General features: G+C 36.4%; 1 protein-coding gene across 4 annotated transcripts in view; it reads right to left on the minus strand.

Moving 5' to 3' along the window:
* Positions 1-5946: 5946 nt before the first annotated feature.
* The window catches only part of LOC108039193 (zinc finger protein 2), a 68063-nt gene continuing 50918 nt past the window's right edge, over positions 5947-23091 (minus strand). For 2 of the 4 annotated variants that reach the window (XM_044460626.1, XM_044460627.1), the window contains 6 exons: positions 15914-17347; positions 15611-15834; positions 15186-15545; positions 14074-14214; positions 11088-14018; positions 7518-8361 (listed from right to left, as the gene is read on the minus strand). In XM_044460626.1, coding sequence (XP_044316561.1) covers positions 7720-8361; positions 11088-14018; positions 14074-14214; positions 15186-15545; positions 15611-15834; positions 15914-17347 — 5732 coding nt within the window. In that variant the 3' untranslated portion in view covers positions 7518-7719. Of the gene's footprint in view, positions 6733-6787; positions 6851-7517; positions 8362-8481; positions 8596-11087; positions 14019-14073; positions 14215-15185; positions 15546-15610; positions 15835-15913; positions 17348-23091 lie in introns of those variants that run through there. The other 2 variants (XM_044460628.1, XM_044460629.1) reach the window with 2 other exon arrangements.

Raw genomic sequence — 23091 nt, forward strand, 5'->3', positions numbered from 1 at the left:
CTTAACTGCGTAACCGTTTTTGGGGGTGGCAATTCTGTCAGCGCTTGAATTTTGCGTGGATTAGGGCGAATCTGTCCTTTGCTCACTTCAAACCCCAGATATTCTATCCTAGTTTTAAGAAAGGAACACTTAGTTACATTGAATGAAAATTCAGCCTTGCTTAAGGTTTCTAGCACAATCTAAAGAACGATCTAAAGCTTCGTCCTTAGTTTCGGCCACAATCAAAAGTCATAATTTAGGTATTTGTCTCTTACAACGTGCAATAAAGCTTCTACGCAATGCTGTTCAATACTTCACAATATTAGAAAGGATGTATTGAGTATCACAATAATAGAAAGGATTTGCATTGTACTATAGAGTCATTACAGATGACATTTAGTTTCTCAATATTGTTAAGTCGCTTTCCTTTAAACTTGTCTGCAACACTTTCCTTGACCAACGAACATTCAGCTCCTGAGTCAAGGCAAATTGGAATTGACTCACCGGATACTTTTATTATTCCCTTGAGCGGGGAAACAATGCAAATGTCCACACGCTTCTCGAAGAAGATCCGCTGGTCCGGATTTTAGGACATGAACTAGCGTAATTTGATGCACTTAAAACATCGTATATTGGAGCGATCTTTCACTACAGTATGCCTGCTCCCGCACAGTCAGAACGCTTTCGGCAAAGCAACATGTACAGGCTTTGCATCTGCTACCGGCCTTGGATTCTGCATGGATTTGATAATGTCCATTAGACTCCGGTTCTGTGCTTCAAGAGCTGCGAGGATCTGGTTTGAATCTTGAACTCTAGGCTCAGCCGATCCCACTTCTGATGTCGGGGGCTCCTCTAGTGACGGATTCATTTTTATTTATTCTTTAAAGCACAGCAAGTTCTGCTCGTCTCTATGCCGCAAACCGAACTGACCTCCGAGAACGCAGAGCTCAATTTTACCAATTCCTTCTTTGCTCCTGCCTCTGTTCTCACTCAGTTCGCGACATACGATCAGACCTCACTCAGTAGCAGACACTCAATTTCCGCTACTATGCTTCTTTCCCGTTAACTGCGCATTTACAATCCAAAGTTCCAAAATATGTCTCGCCAATGCGTCGCCTACTTTAAATGACGTTCTAGGAAATGCACCTACGCAGCGAACACACACTGACCTATGAAGAACATGTATTTGCTCTCCGACATATATATATTTCATGCGAGAGTATTTGTCATTAGGACATATGTCAGTAACTGACAATGTCATTTTTAGCAAACCCCAGTACTTCATCCCCTACCAGTGCATACTCAGACCTCAAAGCTCGATAATGCTTCTTCAAAAACAATATCGCAGCTCTCACTAGACGACCTCCTTATGGTGAGTCCGCCGAGATTTACCGAGAAGTGTTGCTAGAGGAGACTCATCGAGATTTTTTGAATGATTGTCTGGCGGCGCAGCCGGTAAGAGCCATTACAACTTCATCGACTCAACACAGTTACATATGGCACCGCTAGCGCTCCGCTTCTTGCAATACGTTGCTTAAAACAGTTAATCGAAATATTTGCCAATCGCATCCGAAAGGATCATAGGCAATAGTCGACGACTTTTATGTCGACGATCTCTTATCAGGCGCAGATTCCCTGGTCGATCTAAAATCACTCAGGCAGGAAATTTCACAGATCTTCGGGTCTGCTGGCTTTGTGCTGGCCAAATGGGCAGCAAACTGCGCTCTTAACGAAAGTCCGTTGCAAGAAGCAAAAATTCCTCTAGGCGACACTGGAGACACCAAGACTTTAGGGCTTACTTGGAGTCCGAAGCAGGATGTCTTTAAATGTTGTATTCTCGAACTAGATGGAAACGTCCCACCAACAAAACGTTCGATCGTTTCATTCGCATCTCGCCTGTTCGACCCATTAGGTTCGATTTGTCCTCTCTTCAAGAGATAGGGGCCATTAAGATTCCCAGATACGTCGGCACAAGTTAATAAATTCCATAATATTTAAATATTACAAAATCTCAAAGAACAAAAAAAAATTAAAAACAAGAATGGAAAGCTAACTTCGGGCGGAGCCGAAGTTGATATACCCTTGCAGAATACTCTGTAAATTATATTCTCCAAAATTATTCATATGATGCATTCTTAATACTCATCAAAAATCCCAACTTCCTAACTTTAAAAACACCAAAGTTATGGCATTTCCAATCGTTCAGTTATATGGCAGCTATAGGATATAGGCGGCCGATCCTTATGAAATTTGATAGGTCGGATTGATTGGCTAAAAATAAAACCCATAGAAAATCCCAACTTCCTAACTTAACAAACACCAAAGTTATGGCATTTCCGATCGTTCAGTTATATGGCAGCTATAGGATATAGTCGGCCGATCCTTATGAAATTCGATATGTCGGATTGATTGGGCAAAAATAAAACCCATAGAAAATCCCAAATTTCTAACTTAACAAACACCAAAGTTATGGCATTTCCGATCGTTCAGTTATATGGCAGCTATAGGATATAGTCGGCCGATCCTTATGAAATTTGGTACGTCGGATTGATTGGCCAAATATAAAACCCATAGAAAGTCCCAACTTCCTAACTTAACAAACAGCAGAGTTATGGCATTTCCGATCAATCAGTTATATGGCAGCTATAGGATATAGTCGGCCGATCCCGGCCGTTCCGACTTATATACTGCGTGCAAAGGAAAGAAGGGTGTGTGCAAAGTTTGAATTCGATATCTTTAAAACTGAGAGACTAGTTCGCGTAGAAACAGACAGACGGACAGACAGACGGACAGACGGGCAGACGGACAGACGGACATGACTATATCAACTCAGGAGGTGATCCTGATCAAGAATATATATACTTTATAGGGTCGGAGATGTCTCCTTCACTGCGTTGCACACTTTTGACCAAAATTATAATACCCTCTGCAAGGGTATAACAAGAAAGGAAAGCTAACTTCGGGCAGAGCCTAAGTTGATATACCCTTGCAGAATATTCTGTAAATTATATTGTTTGGCCAAAAATAAAAACACATAAAAAATTCCAACTTCCTAACTTTAACAAGAGAGAACGCTATAGTTGGGTGCCCCGACTATCAGATACCCGTTACTCAGGTAAAGGGAGTGCGAGGGAGATGGAGATAGAAACTTTGATCACGCATAACTTTTTAACGAATGGTCCGATTTGAAACATTTCGATAGGTATTGATAAACACAATAAAACTGCATTTTTACTTTTCCGAAATATTTAAATTTTTAAAATCGTATCTAAGCGATTGTGGGCGTTAAAGGGGGCGTGGCACCTTTTTGAAACAAACTTGCGCTGCGTAGGAACTCCTAGAATCTGCATGCAAAATGCCAATCTTCTAGCTTTTATAGTTTCCGAGATCTCAGCGTTCATACGGACAGACAGACGGACAGACGGACATGGCTATATCGACTCGGCTAGTGACCCTGATCAAGAATATATATACTTTATAGGGTCGGAAACGCTTCCTTCTAGCTGTTACATACTTTTGCACGAATACAATATACCCTTTTACTCTACGAGTAACGGGTATAAAAACACCAAAGTTATAGTCGGCCGATCCTTATCAAATTTGGTAGGTCGGATTGATTGGCCAAAAATAAAACCCATAGAATATCCCAACTTCCTTACTTTACAAACACCGAAGTTATGGCATTTCCGATCAATCAGTTACATGGCGGCTATAGGATATAGTCGGCCGATCCCGGCCGTTTCGACTTATATACTGCGTATATCCGACCTACCAAACTTCATAAGGATCGGCCGACTATATCCAATAGCTGTCATATAACTGAACGATTGGAAATGCCATAACTTTGGTGTTTGTAAAGTTAGGAAGCTGGGATTTTTTATGAGTATTAAAAATGCATCATATGAATAATTTTGGAGAATATATTTTACAGAATATTCTGCAAGGGTATATCAACTTCGGTTCCGCCCGAAGTTAGCTTTTTTTTCTTGTTTGTACTAATATTTATTTAAGCGTTGATCTTTTGGGGAGCCTCTTGTCAGAGCACAAAAACACAATAAAAACTTAGAGAAATCGCTTGGTAGAACTAAGTGCAGCTAAGAACTTTAAATTAGCAAATATTTATCAGAAATTAAAAAAACAACAGTTAAATTTAAATTGTAATGTTTTTTAATTTCTTTGTACAGCGGTTGACTTGTCTTGCCAAGGTAGTTGATAATATATTTTAAATTTCTTTCCCACAAATACGATTTTTTGAATTTAAACTGCTTGTCAACGAACCCAGCTGATTGACAGTACGACCGTAGCACGCTTAATTCTGATGAACTTTCGAAAATACAGTCGCACTGGAAAGATTAAAGTTTTTACGCTAGCGTACTCGTTTTTCGATCTGAGTACTGGTCTTTAGCCAGAAAGGAATATAAATTTATAATCGTATGGGTAAATACTAATAGTTGTTGACCACGTGGAACAAAACAAGTGTGCTTTTTTGTTCATATCTTTATTAAGTTATAATTTTATAATATATGCACATCTTTTGCCAATTATTAAATATATAGGAACTTTATAAATATGTATTTATATTTCCTTTTTTAAGTTTTACCCATTATTTGTAGTAACTCTGATTAATACATAGGCAGACATTAAAATTAAGTTTACGATTAAGTTTACTTACTTTGAATTTACGAATCAAGTATTTTAATAGCATGAATTTTTTTAAATCGATTAATAAATAGCAACGTTGTACATACATACATATGTATATGATTTTCAAAAATGTGTTTAGCATTTCCACCTACACACAAAATATAGATGTAAAATGACATAGCTCAGATGAAACCGAATTGTAAAAACTAAACATAAATAAAATAGTTAGGACTATGTGTGAAGGTAATTAAAAAATATGAAGGCAAAGTCTCCGTAAAAAATATAATTGGTAAAAAGAACGGACCAAACTTTTAAAGGTTTATTCTAGTATATGGTGATATGTTATATATTTATACATACATACGTAACTATGTATGGTGGTTATCAATTGAGCAATTCAAGTTCTGATCTCATCTGTGAAATCGCATTTTATTTTGTGTGTTACATATGTTGATCATATATGTATATCGTCGTACCGATTAGTTATTTCAACTAATACTTATTTATAATTGCGAGGGTGTAGTTTCATAATCATATATGTATATATGAGAGTGTAAGTCTGCTATTATGTCCATATATGTTAATCTGTGTTTCTTGGCAATTATGAATGCTTAAGTACATAGGTATGAAAATAATTATTTTATAAAACGATTACGGCGTTATCCTCACACATTTGTAATTTTCTAATGTTAATATGGACATATGCTGATTATTACTTCATAAATTGCCTGTCATAAATTTAAAAATAGATAAACAGAAAATAATGTCATTTAGTTATTTGTGAACTTTCACGTAAATATATTTGTATATCTTTTTATTAAATTCTATAGGAACTTCTTAGTACAGTTTTCTTATGTTTCGTAACATATGAATATATTTATTTGCAGTTAACAATACACTTAGGCATATACGAGTACGTATAAATGAATGTGATAAAGAATGACATTAAATAAATCTATAATGTAAAATTTTTAGAAAAATGAATCAGTCTAATACTATATTTTAACTGTTTATGAGCCAACTGTGTCGTTTCAAAATATCTTGGCAGAGAAAATAAAAATTATAAATATACATAACGAGGCAATAATAAGCTGAGATTTTTCTTTAAATTCTAAGTATGATTGGAAGCTTTAATAAGAAATCAATGCAATTTTGAAATATTACTTCTGCCATCCGCCTAGAAGTTTAGATTTATTGTTTTACAAATTTAAAATTTAATTACAAATAAAATATTAATTTTGTAATCTGATTTAATAATTTTATACGTCGTAACAAATATTTAACATGGAAAGTAATTTATAAGTTCAAACAAAAAAATAAAACTAATAATTTTTTTAAGCCATTTCCTTTTTTCTTTTTAAATAGTCAGGATGTATTCTCTATTTTTTTATAGAAATTTGAACTCATGTCATTTTTAGTATAATATACCTTTAGAGATATAATGTTTCCTATGCTATAAGCATGCATTGCAAAATAAATTATTGGCACATTTACTCTCAGCATATGACAGAATAAAATAAATAAAAATCAGTTTGTTTATAATGTCCATGTACAGTTTCCGAAAATGTAATAGGAACCGCTGTGTAACTTCAGCTTTTGAAAAATGTTTAAAAGATCGGCATGCCGAAGCAGATCTTAGTATTCATTGATTACATTCTAATATAGAAAACAAAGGCATAAAGCAATCAAATGCTAGGAACTCAGTTTACGTTTCATTAAATCTAGTTCATTATATATGTATCTAAGTTATTACATATTATTTTTGGAGCTGCCATGGTTTCTCGACTTATTAAAGTTAAGCCCTCCGTTTCGAAATTTATAGGATTGCCACAATTGTGTATACTTTAAGATTATCGCTAATTTATATTTTGAATAGTTAGGAACACTTCCGTTTAATTAAAAAATTCTTACTAATGTTGAAATAGGTCTTCGCAAGAATTTCAATACATATATCTGTATATTCATTTGGTTCATGGAATGTCAATGTTTTTATAAATTTCATTAAAATAGGAACTTTTTAGTTTTCGTAGTATGGTTTGTGTATGTTCGTATTTTTCTCCTGTACGTATCTTTCGCATCTCATTATGCAATCATTTTTCCATTTGTAGTCTGTAATTTAGAATATGTTTAGCTTGTTAGGATAAGTTTGAGTAGAACAACTCACCTATGTCTTAACCACCTTGGTTTTAAGGCCATACAAACACTCCAAATTACTTTCCACCTATAACTAATAAAATAAGAGTTACTGATTTAGATTTTACCGATTGAATAATTATCAAAGTCGATTGAGTAACACTACTCGAACTGATGTTCATTATTAACATTACAAACCAAAGAAATTATAAAACATACAACTAAATAACAATAAAAACGCAACTTGAAAATAAATGGATTTGAATAAAATATTTATTTTTGTACATGTTTCAGTATATTAATGTTATTCGGATCTTGCATTAGTTGAATTATACATTCACATTATATATAATGATATTTAAGCCCTAATCAAGTGTCAATATCAGTATTTGTAGCACCAAGAACTCAATTTATATCGATTCATTCCAAAACATATATATATATAAATATATATATTTATGGTCGCTTCTTAAAAAACATCGAAATAGATGGGGCAAATTTTGAGACAAAAGGCAAAGGAGATAAAAAGTACCATGTACTGCTTTGTTGATTTAGTTAAACACTTAAAGTGCACTTTAAAATTTACTTGGGATTTCAAATTCTTCTGCAATATTTTAAAAAGCACATGACTCTGCTTTTTTAGTTTTATACGTATACATTTGTATACAATTTTCTTGTTGAATTTTGTATTTATATATACCTATTATATTATAACCTATTAAAAATAAAAATATTTTATCGATTATTTTGTAATAATTAAATTTGCGAGGCGTTTAAAATACATTTATAATAAAAAGTTCTCAGTGTTTTTTTTAAGGTATGTCTCTTTCTTCAATATTTAAAGATGATTTTTGATTACATCATTTCATTTACAAGCGGCAAATAAACGAAAGAAAACTTGTTTAATTAAAAATAAATTGACAGGCTAATTTATATAAAATTAAAAATTTTAAATTAGTAATTTTAAATCTGATCAACAGATAAGATAAAAAAAAACCTGCCGAAACTCTTACCGGTGATATGGTTTCGGTTGAAGAGCTGCTGCATTATTTCCTGATTACCAGCGATTTTTCGCACATCATCATTGCCGATTTCGGCTGGCAAGTTATGCTGCATATGACTTTTGGAATTACCACCAGCAGAATCATAGTTAAGCATACAGTTCTTTTCAGGAAGAGCATTTGAATCTTGTACAGATCCTGGAGTAAGATTAGCGTTGCTTGACGCATTCGAAACAACATGTTGGAACAGAAAGGTCTTCGAAAAGTCGTAAAATCTTTTTTCCCTGTCGGAATCGTTGTCATCGCTGCCGCTGCCATTGCTCTGGGCATAAAACTCGGTGGTTTGTTCGAGTAGCTTCTTCATCTTGCAGATATGCTCTACGCTAAAAGCGTGCTTTCGGATGTTGACTTGGGTGACTTGGCACAGCTGGCAGTCCTGAAGATTCATTTCGTGATCCTGTTCCAGGGGCACGCCATTAGCTTTTAGGTCGCTGATAACCTCTTTGCCACTAGAACCATCATAGCTGTTATCGTCAGATATGTGTGCATAGTGCCGCTGATTGCGGGATTTTTTGTCTTTGGCCCGAGAATTTTGAAACCAGACCTTCAAGAATAATGAAAAATGGAGCAAGAGATGCTCTGTTATAAGTGCTGCTTTTTCTACATTGATATTCTTAGAGAACTACTATTTTTAATTTAATTTACTGCATTATTTACCTTTTTAAGTTTTTTTTTCGCAAGCTTGAAAGTGTGACTTAAAAAATCAGTCTGTCGACCAATAAATTGGGCAATAAGTTTAAGATTGTCTATCATTTAATAGGTCTGTGTTGCATTCTCACTAAAAAATAAAGTAAAAAACGATACAAATTAATAATAGGAAATAATAAAAACATCTGTATTTATATAAATACATATAAAAACTTCAGTGCAAACTCAAAACTCTATATATTTTATTTCGATTTGTTTTCAAAATCCAAAACTATGGACTCCGCAACATAAAACAATAACCAGCATTTTTATACCCTTGCAGACGGTATTATAATTTCAGTCAAAAGTTTGCAACGCAGTAAATGAGACATATGCGACCCTATTCTTGATCAGTATCTCCAGGAGAGTCGATCTAGCCATGTCCGTCTGTCCATCCGTCCGTCCGTTTCTACGCAAACTAGAAACGATGCCAGAATGGTGCGCTAAATCGAGATAGCTTCAGTGTTTTTAGTAATATAGGCATTAAAAACGAAATGTGGTCGTTTTGTAATAACTGCAAGGGTATATAAACTTCGGCTTACGGAAGATTGCTTCCTTTCTTGGTTTTGATTACCACTATTAGAGAAGCGCTTTATGATGACTTAAATGAAAACAAGAAAGAAAAGCTAACTTCGGCCGGAGCCGAATGTTCTATAAATTATATTCTCCAAAACTATTTATATGATGCATTCTTAATACTCATAAAAATCCCAACTTCCTAACTTTAAAAACACCAAAATTATTGCATTTCCAATCATTCAGTTATATGGCAGCTGTAGGATATAGTCCTTATGAAATTTGGTAGGTCAGATTGATTGGCCAAAAATAAAACCCATAGAAAATCACAAGGAAAGAATGGTGTGTGCAAATTTTCAATTCGATATCTTTAAAACTGAGAGTCTAGTTTGCGTAGAAACAGACAGATGGACATGCTTAAATCAACTCAGGAGGCGATCCTGATCAAGAATATATATACTTTATAGGGTCGGAGATGTCTCATTCACTGCGTTGCACACTTTTGACCAACATTATAATATCCTATGCAAGGGTATAAAAACCAAGGACAACAAAATAAGACTTTAAAAGGTGCCAGCTCATTAGTTTACAGTTGCCGTTCATTTGAATTTGCACCAAAAAAAAAATAAAAGAACAATACAAATTAAAAAAGAAAATAATAAAGACATCTGTATTTATATAAATGCATATACAACTTTTAAATCTTCAAAAAACTACAGTAAAAACGTAAAACTGTATAGATTTTAATGATTTTTAAAATACTCAAATTACTATGGACTCCGTAACATAAAATAATACTTATAATACCATGACAAGAGCACTTTATGATATGTTTAAAAACATAGGTCAAAAAAATATGACTTTGTAAAAGGTTCTAACCCATTCATTTAAAATGATGTATAAAATACAAGAAACTTTACGACAAAGAACACCAGCGCAATATTTAAAAGTCTAGTACTCCGTTTTTAAAAATCCGTTTGTCAGTTACTCAGAACGACAAAAAATACCATAAATTACTTAGCCTCCTTAAATGAACTCTAGGCGAACGTTCGAAAGCCCCTAGCGAAAAGATTAAAGGCCTACTCAGATCGAAAAACAACTTCGCCAGCGGAAAAACTTGAATCTTTTCAGTGTAACAGCATTTTTGACAGTTTATCAGAATCGAGGTAGCTATGTACGGTCGTACTGTTTGTTGACAAACAGTTAAAATTGAAAACAACTTATTTGCAGAAAGGTACCATTACATTACATATTCTCAATTACATTGTCAAGACGAGTCTGCCGGCGTACAAAGAAATTTAAAAGAAACAAAAACATCTGCTCCGCAACAGATACTTTAAAAAATTGACGGAAAACCAAAAAAATACTGGGAAACATAGCCTACAAGAACTATTTAATTGCAGCTATAAACTTTAAATGACCAAATAATTATCAGGAAGTTAAATTATAACTTTAAATTTTATTTTTTTTAATTGACTTGCCAAGATAATTGAGAATATCCTTAAAGTGTTTTTTCCTGTAGCAAATTTTGTTTCATTTTTAATTGCTTGTCACCAAAACTAGCTGCTTAACTCGCCGAACTTGTTTTTCGATCTATACTAGGCTATAAAGGACAGCTGTCAAAAGTTTTGCTACTTCATGACGTGTATGTTTCTGTGTAGGCAACGTGTGAAAGCACATTGCGTTGGTGTTGTTTTCCGGAATCTTGATGTTTCCTTTCCACAAAGTCCTGACATTACAAAATTTTTGTTTGCTATTTCGTAGATAACATTATTACATTGTGAGTTTATGTTCAATTTTTTTTAACTCGTTATATGAAAAATTATGAAAAATGTGATTATGCGTTGCGCAATGGCTTGAAAATGTACAGTAAAGCAGTAATGCTTTTAAAATTTACATAAAAATTAGCCATAAAAAACTTTTGGTTTTTGAATAAACTCAAATTTTAACTTTTTTTTACTTCTCAGAAGGCAATTCCAAAGTCCAAACATAAGTTAAGATAATTATCTAATAATGTTTCACTAGCTCAAAATCTGAATATATGTCTGTATATATATTGATACTTACTTGCACTACGCGTTTCTTAAGATTTACTTTCTTAGATATCTCTTCAAGCATTTTTCGGCTTGGGTTTGATTCGGATTGATAGCATTCATACAAAAAGTTCAGTTGCTCCGGAAGAATAGTTGTACGTAGACGTTTGTTTTGTTTGGATGAAACATTAACAGGAGACACAGAAGACCGTATCTCCATCTCGTTTGCTTTATGGATTGATGGTATATTCGTTTCATCCTTTTGGCAAGCTTTTTCGTCATCATTAAAAGTCAGGGTCTGAGAGTTATTCTCTATCATAGTGGCATCCAGGAAGTCTTCTAGATTGTGTAGGTATTGAGACTTTTCCTTGTCATCTTTTTGTAAGGATCTCGTGCTTAAATATTTGCTATCATCATTTATTGTTATTGATGTAGGAGCCACTGACACCTCTTCTATAATGTCAACTAATTTGCTACCGTTCGCCTCGGTTGTATCGGTTTTCACCGAGTTAATGTTAACGTTATTGTTATTAAGCTTTTCAACTTCATTTCTGTTTTTAAATAACTCCTTTTCTTCGCATGGCCTGTCTATGCTGATTTGTTCTTCTTGCTTTATTCTGTGTAGTTCTGTTGCCTGCGCCAACGATGTTTCGGCAATGACATTAATAATTTCATCCGCCGTAGGTTTTGGCATCTGCGACGACGGTTTGTAGCCTAGGCCATCAGGCATTATTTGGGGCGAGGCAACTAACTGAAAAAACTTTTTTGACTCGTTCAGTTGATAATACTGTAGTAGAAACTCGATGGTTGGCTTTTTACTAGAGCTAAACGGATGCTGTTGATTTGATTTTGTCTTCAGTGCTGCCTCTTCCTGTGTGCGATAGTACTGCAGTAAAAAGTCATAGTTACTGACTTTTTTTAATTCGCTCTGCTGATAGAAATTAGTTAAGAATTCCAGTTCAAAGTCGAATTCATTTCCTTGTTCTTGGGACTGAAGTTGCACTGCTTTCTTATGTTTGCGCTGCATTAGAAACTGCTGTTTCAATTCTGAGTTCGTTTCATTTTGCACAAAATATTTATACAGGAATTCGTGCTTCTTATGTGAAGCCTCGAGTTCCGATATAGTCGGTAAATCATCTGGATTGGAAGAGCTATCCGAGTATTTTCGTTTTTTTGTTGGTGGTGGTTGGTTTTCAGGCTGTTGTTGTTGAACCGCTGCTTGTTGTAGACTTTGCAATATACTACCGAACGGACCGAAATTGGCGTCTGGGCTCGAATTTTGGACTGGGACTGAAAATATTGTTTCTGGATTCATCAGGTGCAATAGTTGATGCTCTCGCAATTTCTCCAAGTGGTTAAACTGCAGTTCGCATTTATCACAGTCATACTTGGGAGTTCTTTGTGGATGGTCTAAACTGTTACTCCGTTCTCGTTGGGGGGGCGTAGGGGTCGTGGATGGGCTGAAGTCAGTGAGTGAAGATGACTTCGCAAACAAATGCTGTGGTGACGGAAAAGCGGCAATTGATTGCTGTGGAAACTGTCCCGGCAGAGTGGCTGCAGAGACGGTTGACATAGTTTGCGAAACTACTGTTGAGCCTGACGGACAAATACCAACATGATGTATATCCATGGAGGAGTTGGAATCCTCAGAGCTCAAATTCTGAGCGATTTGAGCAGCAGCGATTTGTGCCTTGGCGGATTTTTTGTTATTCTCCTCTTTGAAGCAGTGATTTTTCTGGTGGCGTATTAGCTCGTAATACCGTTGAAACACAAGGCTACACTTTTTGCAAGCATAGTTAATGTTTTGTTTTTTAGTCTCCTCATTTTCGAAGAGGGAATTGTTCGGTTGGTTTTCGTAAATCTTGCGTTGCTTTTGCCTGGCATTTTGAAACCAAACTACAATTACACGGGGGGACAATAACAAAAGCTTACTTAAATACTCAAGATCGCTGTCTTTCGGGTATGAATTGTTCTCAAAAAATTCCTGCAAAACCTTTATTTGATAGTCCGTGAAACGGGTTCGGTTGGCTCGCTTACCACCCGATGTCGATGATGAGGAACTTGATGAGTTGGAAGAGTTACTTTCGAACTGAGTGCTGGCACTGGCCGAGCTCGAGATTGGAGCTGAGTTCTTGTCGAATGTTTTTCCAACAACCTGCAGTTTTTTTGGTGGCCCCATATTACTAGCCATGTTTTCTAATTGTTGGTTTATTAAATCATTCATACTGCCGTAGAGATTTCCTGCAGCTCCACTGCACGGAGTAGGAGGGCGTGACATTACATCGGAGCTACCACTCTCCGATTTGGTTTCAAAAATGTTTGTTTGCTGTTGACTTTGACAGTGAAGTGAAGAACCTGCATGTAACGATTGGTCCTGGGACATATCCGTATCTTGATTTGTAATAGATTGTTCTGGCGGATCCGCAAGTTCCTGTTGATGCTTTAAGTTAATGTTTGGCTGATGTTTTGTTTGGAATGCGAAGTCAATGGCCCCAATCATGTCATCCTGAGGCTCTGATTTTATTTGCCCTTCTACAGGATATTGCAAGCCTTGGTCCTTACCCCCGTGCTGTCCAAAAAATAAATTATTGCTAAGATAATCGGATATGTTGCCGCTCGAGTTGGTCGATTCTGGGCGAGAAACAGGCGTAGAGCTTGGAACGGTAGCAGCAAATAAGACGGGCACGGATGATATTGCTTTTCCAACCGTGGTCACTCTTGTAGTTGAGTTTTCTTTAGAGTTCAGATTGGTATTAACAGACGATGCTGAAGAAACCGTTTCTGTAGTCATTGGCGCTGATATTGTGATGCTAGTATCATTCAAAGGGGTAACTTTGGCCTGACCTGTACGTTCATACTCCTCCAAATTAAGAGTTGTCGACGGTGGATTATTAAAATTATAAGGAGAATCCTTGTTGCGTTGCCTTTCTTTGAACAACGTATTTCGGAACCAGTGTTTAACCACCTACAATAAAAAATGTTGTTTAACCGTTTTTACATTTATGTTTTCTAGGCCATACCTTCATTGGAAGATTTGCTTTCTGTGACATTTCCATAATGCTCTCTTCACTTGGTGAGTTATTTATGTCGAAATGTGCCCGCAAAATTTTTAACTGGTCATCTGTAATACGCGTACGGGCCCGTTTTTGGTTGCTTGCCAGCTGTAATAGCAAATAAGATTCACCGTAAAGAAAAATTAAAAAGGTGTAATACTAAGTAAGTGTAAGTGAACACTCACTCCCTAATTAATATAATAAAATTTCAAGGAACCTGGCTTACTACAATTGTGTAGCCACCTGGACCCATCGGTTAAGCCAAAAACCGATTAAATATCAATAGCTTTTGTTTTGTATAGCAAAGATGCTTCTCAATTAATATAATAATCATAATTTATGTTCCCTTTTTCTGAACCTTTTCGAAATATATGTGTATTTAAATAGTATATTTTAAGAAAGAGAAGCTAAGATTGAGTTAGATTTTAAATAGTTTGGAAAAAGCTGACCTTAACCTCGAGTTGACTAAAATTAAGAAATAATAAAATGGAAAACATGCAACACTCTTCGACATTTTTGTCATGGTTTCCAGATAAATTAGTTTGCAAAATATGTTGTATATTAATTATTTAAATACAGACAGATGGACATGGCAATACAAACTCTTCTGTTCAGCCTTATATAATAAATGTCTTTTTCACTGCGATGCAAATTATAATATTTTTTGCAAGGGCTTATAAAAAATAACCTTTCGGACTAGAAAATTAGTTAATTGTTTTTTTAATTTTTCTCATTCTAGCTATTTTAACCATCAGTGTTTAAAATGTTTATGTTTTTAAACTTATATCAATTGATGTATTAATAGGCAAAATGGGACAAGTAAAAAAAAAATTTACGACTTTTCTGGTCCGAAATTTATGTTTCATTCCTTTTAGGTATCCCCATTTTATGGCGTTGCCAAGTATTTGGATCTTGCCACATAGGATAAATACAAATCTTGCCAAATATGTTTAAAAATGTTACAATAAGAACGTAGTTATTTACGTATTTTAATGGTCTTTCAACAATAAAATCATTTTAAAAAATTATATTAAAATCAAAACAGATTGTTTAATACAATCATAATCTTCTTACAGTACCTGGGAGTTTGAGTTGACATTGTGCTGAGGTGGAGCTGAGACTGTCGTTCCTTTAACAGAGTCTACCGGTAAAGCGTTGACTCCGCTGGTGAGCTGAGCATCAGATAATCCTGTCGCGACAGCCGCGTTGGTGGAGGTAATGCTGATGTTTTGAGCTGTTGGCACGGGAACAGTATTGCTTCCGGGGGCGTTCGCGCCGTATACCAAAGGGGGTGCTAGGTTCATGAAGTTAAGGGACATCAAATGGTGAAACTGCATTAAATTGAGCATATCCACCGGGTTAATCGGCAGTCCCGAGGCGGCAGCTGCGGCGCCAAAATGCTGTTGCATATGCTGAAGATTTTGCAGATTTTGTAAGCCCTGAAAGGATTCAAATTAATGTCATGTCCTTAAAGCGCGCAAACCTGATATTGTGATGGCACTACCTGCAAGTGCTGGGAAATTTCTCCAGTGGACAGTGATAAGGCTTCGGGGTGGACGCCTACAGCATCTGAGTTACACTGTTGCTGCTTTAGCAAAGCTGCAAAAGTTGCGAGGTATTGCTGCTGGTTCTGGGAATCCAGAGACATTGGGCTAGGTGTCAAATACCTAATTTCCTTGCTAGCTTGTGACTCCACGCGAAGCGGAGAGACATCATTCCCTGCGACCTCTGCAAACAAATCAACAGTACAAACAAATTTAGTGCTGCGTACAACCAAAATTTATACTTTCGTTAAAAATTGTATTACCTCTTTCTAGCGCAAGAGTTTCCCCTGATGAATTTTTGTGCACCTCATCGGCATTCAATGTCGTCGTTTGAGGACTATTTGACCTTGCTAATTGTGTTCCGTCTTCGGAGTGTGCCAGCTCCATGTGTTTCTGCAGCGCCTGCGTGCTCCGGAAGTTTCGTTGGCAAAGGGAGCACTTTGTTGCATCCCGCATTGTGTGGTACAGCATGTGCGTGGTGAGCTTTTCTTGAGTTTTGAACGCCAGGGAACACTGTTTGCAACGATATTTGTAGACGTGGCGCTCTGAGATAACTAAGCTCATGTGAGAGTCTTGGAAGTGGCTGATCATAGTTGAAATGGTTCTAAAACTCATGTAGCAGGGCCGACTTATGTGGCTGGAGGCGAGACACAAATACTCCCCATTTTGCAATGAAAAATGTTGGTTCTGTTGCGCATGCTGAAGTAGCTGTTCCTCGTGCTTGAAGCTGGCCTCACACTGCTGGCAGGAGAGTCCTTGCATTCCCACTGGGTGACTTGAATTAGTCGCACTGGCGCACTTGGTTTCGTTTGCACTGGAGGCCGAAAAGCTTGAAGTGCCCTCGAAGCCTTCATTGGGTGCAGGTGTTGCCTCTTCGGTGCTGCTATTCGCATATGGAACTTGAGAGGTTATATCAATGCACTCACTTCCTTTTCTCCAGGCTTTCTGATCCACCAGCAACAAAAGCCGAGACAGACCATCCCTGGTAACACTGTGAACGCTTGTTAAATGGGCCTCCAGGTACTGCTTGTCCCGAAAATGGTTCTCTAGACACAGAGGACACTGCACACCTACTTGAGCTTCCGAATCTTTCGGCGACTCCGAAGATGCCGATACAGTCGCCTGCGGAGCCATTTTTTTGGAATCCTCTATTTCTGCCAGGGGTTCGTCCTCTTCCTCAATCCGCTCCCGCTTAATGCCAAATGGGCCGTCACTAGCATTCGTATCCATGCTCTTATCTGTTTCGACAGCATCATGAGTCGGTGCATTCATAGCGGCGCAACGTTGTTGCACCGCAGCTAGAGCGGCTGCTGCCATAGCTGTTTGAAAAGCTTGCAGAGCAGCGGTGTTGGTGGGTATACTAATAAAGTTATCACTCTCAGCACACGGGTGCTCAGTCTCAATATGAGAAGCAATGTCGCCCTTTGATTGTACGAAGTATTCGCAGAGATTGCACTTAAATACTGTGGTAGGAACTGGGGCACCAGAACCAAAGTTATTTACGCTTGAAGATGGAAAGTGACCCAAAGTCTTGCCACATGATGTCGCAAAACTTGAGGGAGAAGTTGGTGAACAAATACTAACATCGGGAATGGCAGACTCTCCAGTCGCAGATGATGCAGCAACAAATCCGACATCCGGGGTTTCATCATTTGGTTCGATTCTTGCCAAGTTAAATCCAGTCTCGAAAGTAACCTCTGAAATATGAAAAAAGTCATAAGTCAAATCAAAAAATCTGCAAAAATTCATATAATCGACAAATTAAAAAATAAATAGCCTTATTTTTTGAATTATCTTAAAGATCCAAAAATAATGTAGTCTCTCTTTTTTATACCATGCCCTTTAATGATCGTAACAGAAAAAAAATTGCCAAATTTGTAAACCCTTTGCGTCAGAAGTTATTTCCAAAATTTTAAAATATTAATTTGTAATAATTTGTATCATTTGGGAAAAAAGACAACTTTAGGAAGTAGTTGGGGTTTCTTAATTCTATTAAAATTTTATTTTACGATTTTGGGGAGGTACGGCGAAAGAACTACACCCGCCCATAACATGTCGGTAATTAATTTAAATAATAATAATTTTAATAAAGTCCACTAAAAATGTTTTGCATCAGAAATGTTGTGTATAAACAGGAACGGAAAGGCTTGCCGAAGTTTATATACCCTTGCAGTTATTACAAAGCGACTGCATTTCGATTTCTATGTCGTTTCTATGGCATCTTAATGATATTGTTGTCCGATTTTGACAAAACTAAAAGCGTAATTCCGTTATAGTAAATAATAATAATAATATAAATAATAAACAGAAAAAGAGAAATATAATTATTATACCCGTTACTCGTAGAGTAAAAGGGTATATTGTATTCGTGCAAAAGTATGTAACAGGTAGAAGGAAGCGTTTCCGACCCTATGAAGTATATATATTCGTGTTCAGGATCACTAGCCGAGTCGATCTAGCCATGTCCGTCTGTCCGTCCGTATGAACGCTGAGATCTCGGAAACTATAAAAGCTAGAAGATTGTCATTTTGCATGTAGATTTTAGGAGTTCCTACGCAGCGCAAGTTTGTTTCGAAATGGTGCTGTGGCCGCAGTTTTGATGATATTATGAAAATTTTAATTGATATGTATTTGTTTCGTCAATAAATATCGATTGGCCTAATAAAAGTTTGCCACGCCCACTCTAACGCCCAAAAACCCACTAAACGCGTAAGCCTGGCTAGCGCCTACATTTCCGCCTTTCATGGCGCATCTAACGGATGACTTTGGAACAGCTGGCCAAGGTGCTAATACGAGCGGCGAAAAACATACAAGAAGGCATATTTATATTAAGTTGTTTAGCTGAGTAACGGGTATCTAATAGTCGAGGCACTCGACTATAGCGTTCTCTCTTGTTTTTTTATTATTTTGTTATTTTCCTATGGGAGCTATATGATATATGCAGATGTCCGATCTAAATTTAATTAAAACCGATTTTCCATAGTATGTATTTAAATATAACCAAATCCCCAAGAACAAACAAAAATATAAAACAAATTTATAATATAATAATTATAATTAAAAAAAAAATAAATAGGCGAGAATGAAGAATGGAAAGTGCAAAAAATATGCATTTAGCAGACATATTTAACAAGAAAGGTAGTAAAATTCGGCAAGCCCAAGTTTATATACCCTTGCAGTTATAACAAATCGAATACATTTCGATTCCTATGCCTATACAGTTAAAATTTAAAAAAGATTGTTCCTATGGTAAAGACAACTTTTGGGAAAGTTTCAAGCAGATAGCATTAATACTGAGGGACTAGTTTGCGTAAAAACTGACGGCTAGATCGACTCACCTGGTGATGCTAATCAAGGATATATATACTTTATAGGGTCTGAAATGTCTTGTTCACTGCGTTGCAAAATGACTGAAATTATAAGACCCTTTGCAATGGTATAAATATACCAAAGAAGGCTACAGTAGAGTTTCCAAACTATTAAAAAGCTTAAAGCTTCTTCAGAATTTCGATAAAAACGAGGACGGAAGCTAACTTCGGCAAGCCGAAGTTTTAATACCCTTGCAGACATATAAAAATAGATATAAAGGGATATTTTCACAGCATTTAACAATTATTCCTATGGAAGCTGTAAGATATAGACGTCCGATAGGCAAGCATTTTTACCCTGATTAAGGTATGCGTAAATAAATAAGACTTGGAAAAATGTATGTCAATAGCTTATACACTGCCCGAAATATCCTGAAAAACATCAATTTTGGACAGATTTCACCCTATTATTCCTGTGGGAGCTTTAGGATATAAATGTCTGATCGGTACGCTATTTTACCCTGATCATAAAAAATGCGATTTTTCAATAGCTTATATACTGCGCGAAATATCCTGAAAAACATCAAATTTTAGCCGATTTCAACTTTTGTTCTTATGGGAGCTATAGAATATAGCCGTCCGATCGTTCAAACTTGATCTGCGTACACGTGTTTTAGGACGACTGTGAAAGTGTCAGATCGCTAGCTTTTAAACTGAGCTCGCAAATAGTATTGAAACAGACGGACAGACGGACGAACGGACAGACGGACCGACGAACATGGCTAAATAGCCTCCCCTATTGATCCTGATTAAGAATATATACACTTTATGGGGTCGGAAACGTCTCCTTCACTGGGTTACAAACTTCTGACCTAAATTATAATACCCTCTGCAAGGGTATAAAAATGACCGCCAACTTTGTTTTTTTAGGGAAAGTTAACGGATATATAACGGCAAATTTACGGATAAGAAAAACTTTAAACTTCAAAAGTTTCTATGATAACTTGATTCATGTAAATTTTAAATTTAAATTCCTGAAAACTTCCAAAAAATCATCGCGTTCGGACCAATTCGGGTTGCCCTGAGTTGTCTTCAATTTGAACCCCAAAATTGTTATATTTTATTTTTAAGGCAGCACTAATTCTCCATTGTCTCATCATGTAAATGCACCAAAAAGTAGGCATCACCAATGGCAAAATCTATGTTTAGTCTTATAAATTGATAACATTTTAAATGTATGATAAAGTATTGAAATTATTTTGTGGATTATTAATAATTTAAACATAAGTGCGTTTTGCTCCACAGGTCTCCCCAGGTCCAATTTATTTTAACCCAAACGCTGAAAATTTAACTAAGCATTTTCTAATCAACAAAGAACGATGGGAATCCAACATTCGACAGAGTAAACAAAGTTCAAACGTCAGGAGGGGAATTATCAGCACAGATCCCGGAGAGAACAGCTTTTCGAATCCGCAGGCACAAGCCTCTTCACTCACAGACGGCAAAAATCGTTTGGTCCTCATTGTCTACACTCGCAAGTATTTCATTTTTGCATATAGACCCGAGACACCCTACATTGGTGCAGAGCAGCATGTGCAATTATCAACATCTTAAAAGGAGTGGGCGCAGGTACGCAGATGATGGCCAGGGTAAGAGTAAGGGCAAGGGCGAATCTGACCTGGCTTCAAATTGATGAGGTGCTGTGTGCTGTGTGCTGGTCCTGCTATGTGTGTTGCCGTAATGCCGTATTGCCGTATGAAGTGGTGGTGGAGCGGCGACTGTTTGTTGTGTCTCTGCGAGCTTCGGTCTTACTGTTCGGTGCTCTGTGGTTAGGTGCTATGCCTGCGGTTCGGCCCTGCACGACGCCGCGCATCTGATATGGGAATCTCACACTGCGGAGTGGAGTGAATTTGTTTGGCCTTTTGGATTGTGGGCATCGAAGTAAAGAAAAGACTAGCCTGAGCCTGAGCTGCTGGCTCAGTCTGGGGCTGAGACTGGTGTGGAGCAAAGTGTGCACGTCACTAATTGCAAATTCGATGGATACACATAATCGTTTTTGCATTCTTAAGTAATTTGTAATAATTTCCTTAAGGGTCAGCGTCAGCGTATAAATCTCAGAGCGCATATAAGTCGCTAAAGGAAAAGAGAGGGCGAAGACGAGAGCCAAGGCGAAAAAGAATTTACGTAAACGCGACGATGATTCCAAACGTGAGGATGCGTACGAGGACGAGGCCAAGGCGAAGACGATAATAATCGAAGAGCGAGGCAGAAGAAATTGAACTGAAATCAGCGCTTAATGATGAGTTACGAACGAACGAACCGTATTATACAATGCAATATGGTTATGGTTTGTGGCAGGGGTATTTTTTTTGAAAATCATGAGCATGAGTATGAGCGTTTGTGTTTATGCGAGTTATGTGTGTATATGTTTCATATATTCCTTTTTTTTATTCTAATCTTGTACATTTTGAAAGGTACAAAATTGTAACCGTGCCAGAAGATTAGGCAATTAAGTCTATTTTTAATAGATTATTGCCAAGAAAAATTATATGTTTATAATTTAAGCTTTTTATGACCTGCATTTAGACCACTCTGAATTGAAGTTTATTTAACTAGCATTGTCATCAAAAAAGTTAAACGAATGGCTTGGGCAAATGGAGTATTTAGTTTTGGTACTCTTAACGTATACTAACAAAAATGACTTCTGACGTATTTGACGTATTAGTAGCTAAACCGGTTTAGAAACTTTTTAAAAAGTAAATCGTTTATACAACTTTAAACATTTAGACATTGAAATGTTGCATATTGAATATCGTGAATAATTATTAAAAATGATTAATATTAAAAAATTGCTAATTAATTAAGTGGTTATACGTTTTTTTTTACTTATATACCATTGCAGCTGTTACACAAATTATGAATTCTATCAGTAAATCAAACTAGCTTCGTTGTTTTTGTTTACAAAATTGTTCCATCTTTTCTTTGGCTATATTAACTATATACTTTTAACTGAAATTATAATACCCTAAGAACTAAAGAAAAACTATTCAGGTAAAAAAAGAAAAGTTAAAAACTGTAAAAAACATTTACAATCTTTGTTAAAAATTTTTTAAGAGATATTTTCAATTGTCTTATTAAAACTTTGACTAATTCAAGCATATACTTATGGGATATATTCAGATATTGGTTGTCTTGAATTATGCCATTATGTTCAAAACAACAAAAGAATGCCGGTTTGGCCGGATCGATTAATTATTGTCGGTTTTTTTGTTGGCAAAATTACTTGTCTTTAAAATATAAGTTTCAAAGGTTTTACACAATTTTACGGCACTTGTGCCATGACTATTAAATACCTGTTAGTCTGTCATCCAATTTCATAACTATAAATTCTCTACCATGTCTCTGCAGAATTTTAAGTTTGAACATTTTAAAAGGAACTTGCACTGCGTAAGCATATCTAGACTCCCAAATATCCAACTCGTATCCGAGATCTCGACATTCATAAGGCTTGACCGAGTCGATAAAAACGAGGACGGCAGCTAACTTCGGCAAGCCGAAGTTTTAATACCCTTGCAGACTTTGCCGTGGCACCTTTTTGAAACAAACTTGCGCTGCGTAGGAACTCCTAGAATCTGCATGCAAAATGCCAATCTTCTAGCTTTTATAGTTTCCGAGATCTCAGCGTTCATACGGACAGACAGACAGACATGGCTATATCGACTCGGCTAGTGACCCTGATCAAGAATATATATACTTTATTGGGTCGGAAACGCTTCCTTCTAGCTGTTACATACTTTTGCACGAATACAATATACCCTTTTACTCTACGAGTAACGGGTATAAATAGGAAAAAGGGGATACTTTCGCAGCCTTTAACAATTTTTCCTTCGGAAGCTATAAGATATAGACGTCCGAACGGCAAGCGCTTTTACCCTAATCAAGATATGCGTAAATAAATAAGACTTGTAAAAATATATGTCAGTAGCTTACACACTGCGCGAAAAATTCTGAAAATCATCAAATTTGGACCGATTTCACCCTATTGTTCCTATGGGAGCTATAGGATATAAACGTCCGATCGTCACGCGCTTTTACCCTAATTAAGGTATGCATAAAAAAATACGATTTGGAAA

Source organism: Drosophila rhopaloa, unplaced genomic scaffold, assembly GCF_018152115.1.
Source record: "Drosophila rhopaloa isolate 14029-0021.01 unplaced genomic scaffold, ASM1815211v1 contig_203, whole genome shotgun sequence".
Taxonomy (NCBI): Eukaryota; Metazoa; Arthropoda; class Insecta; order Diptera; family Drosophilidae; genus Drosophila; species Drosophila rhopaloa.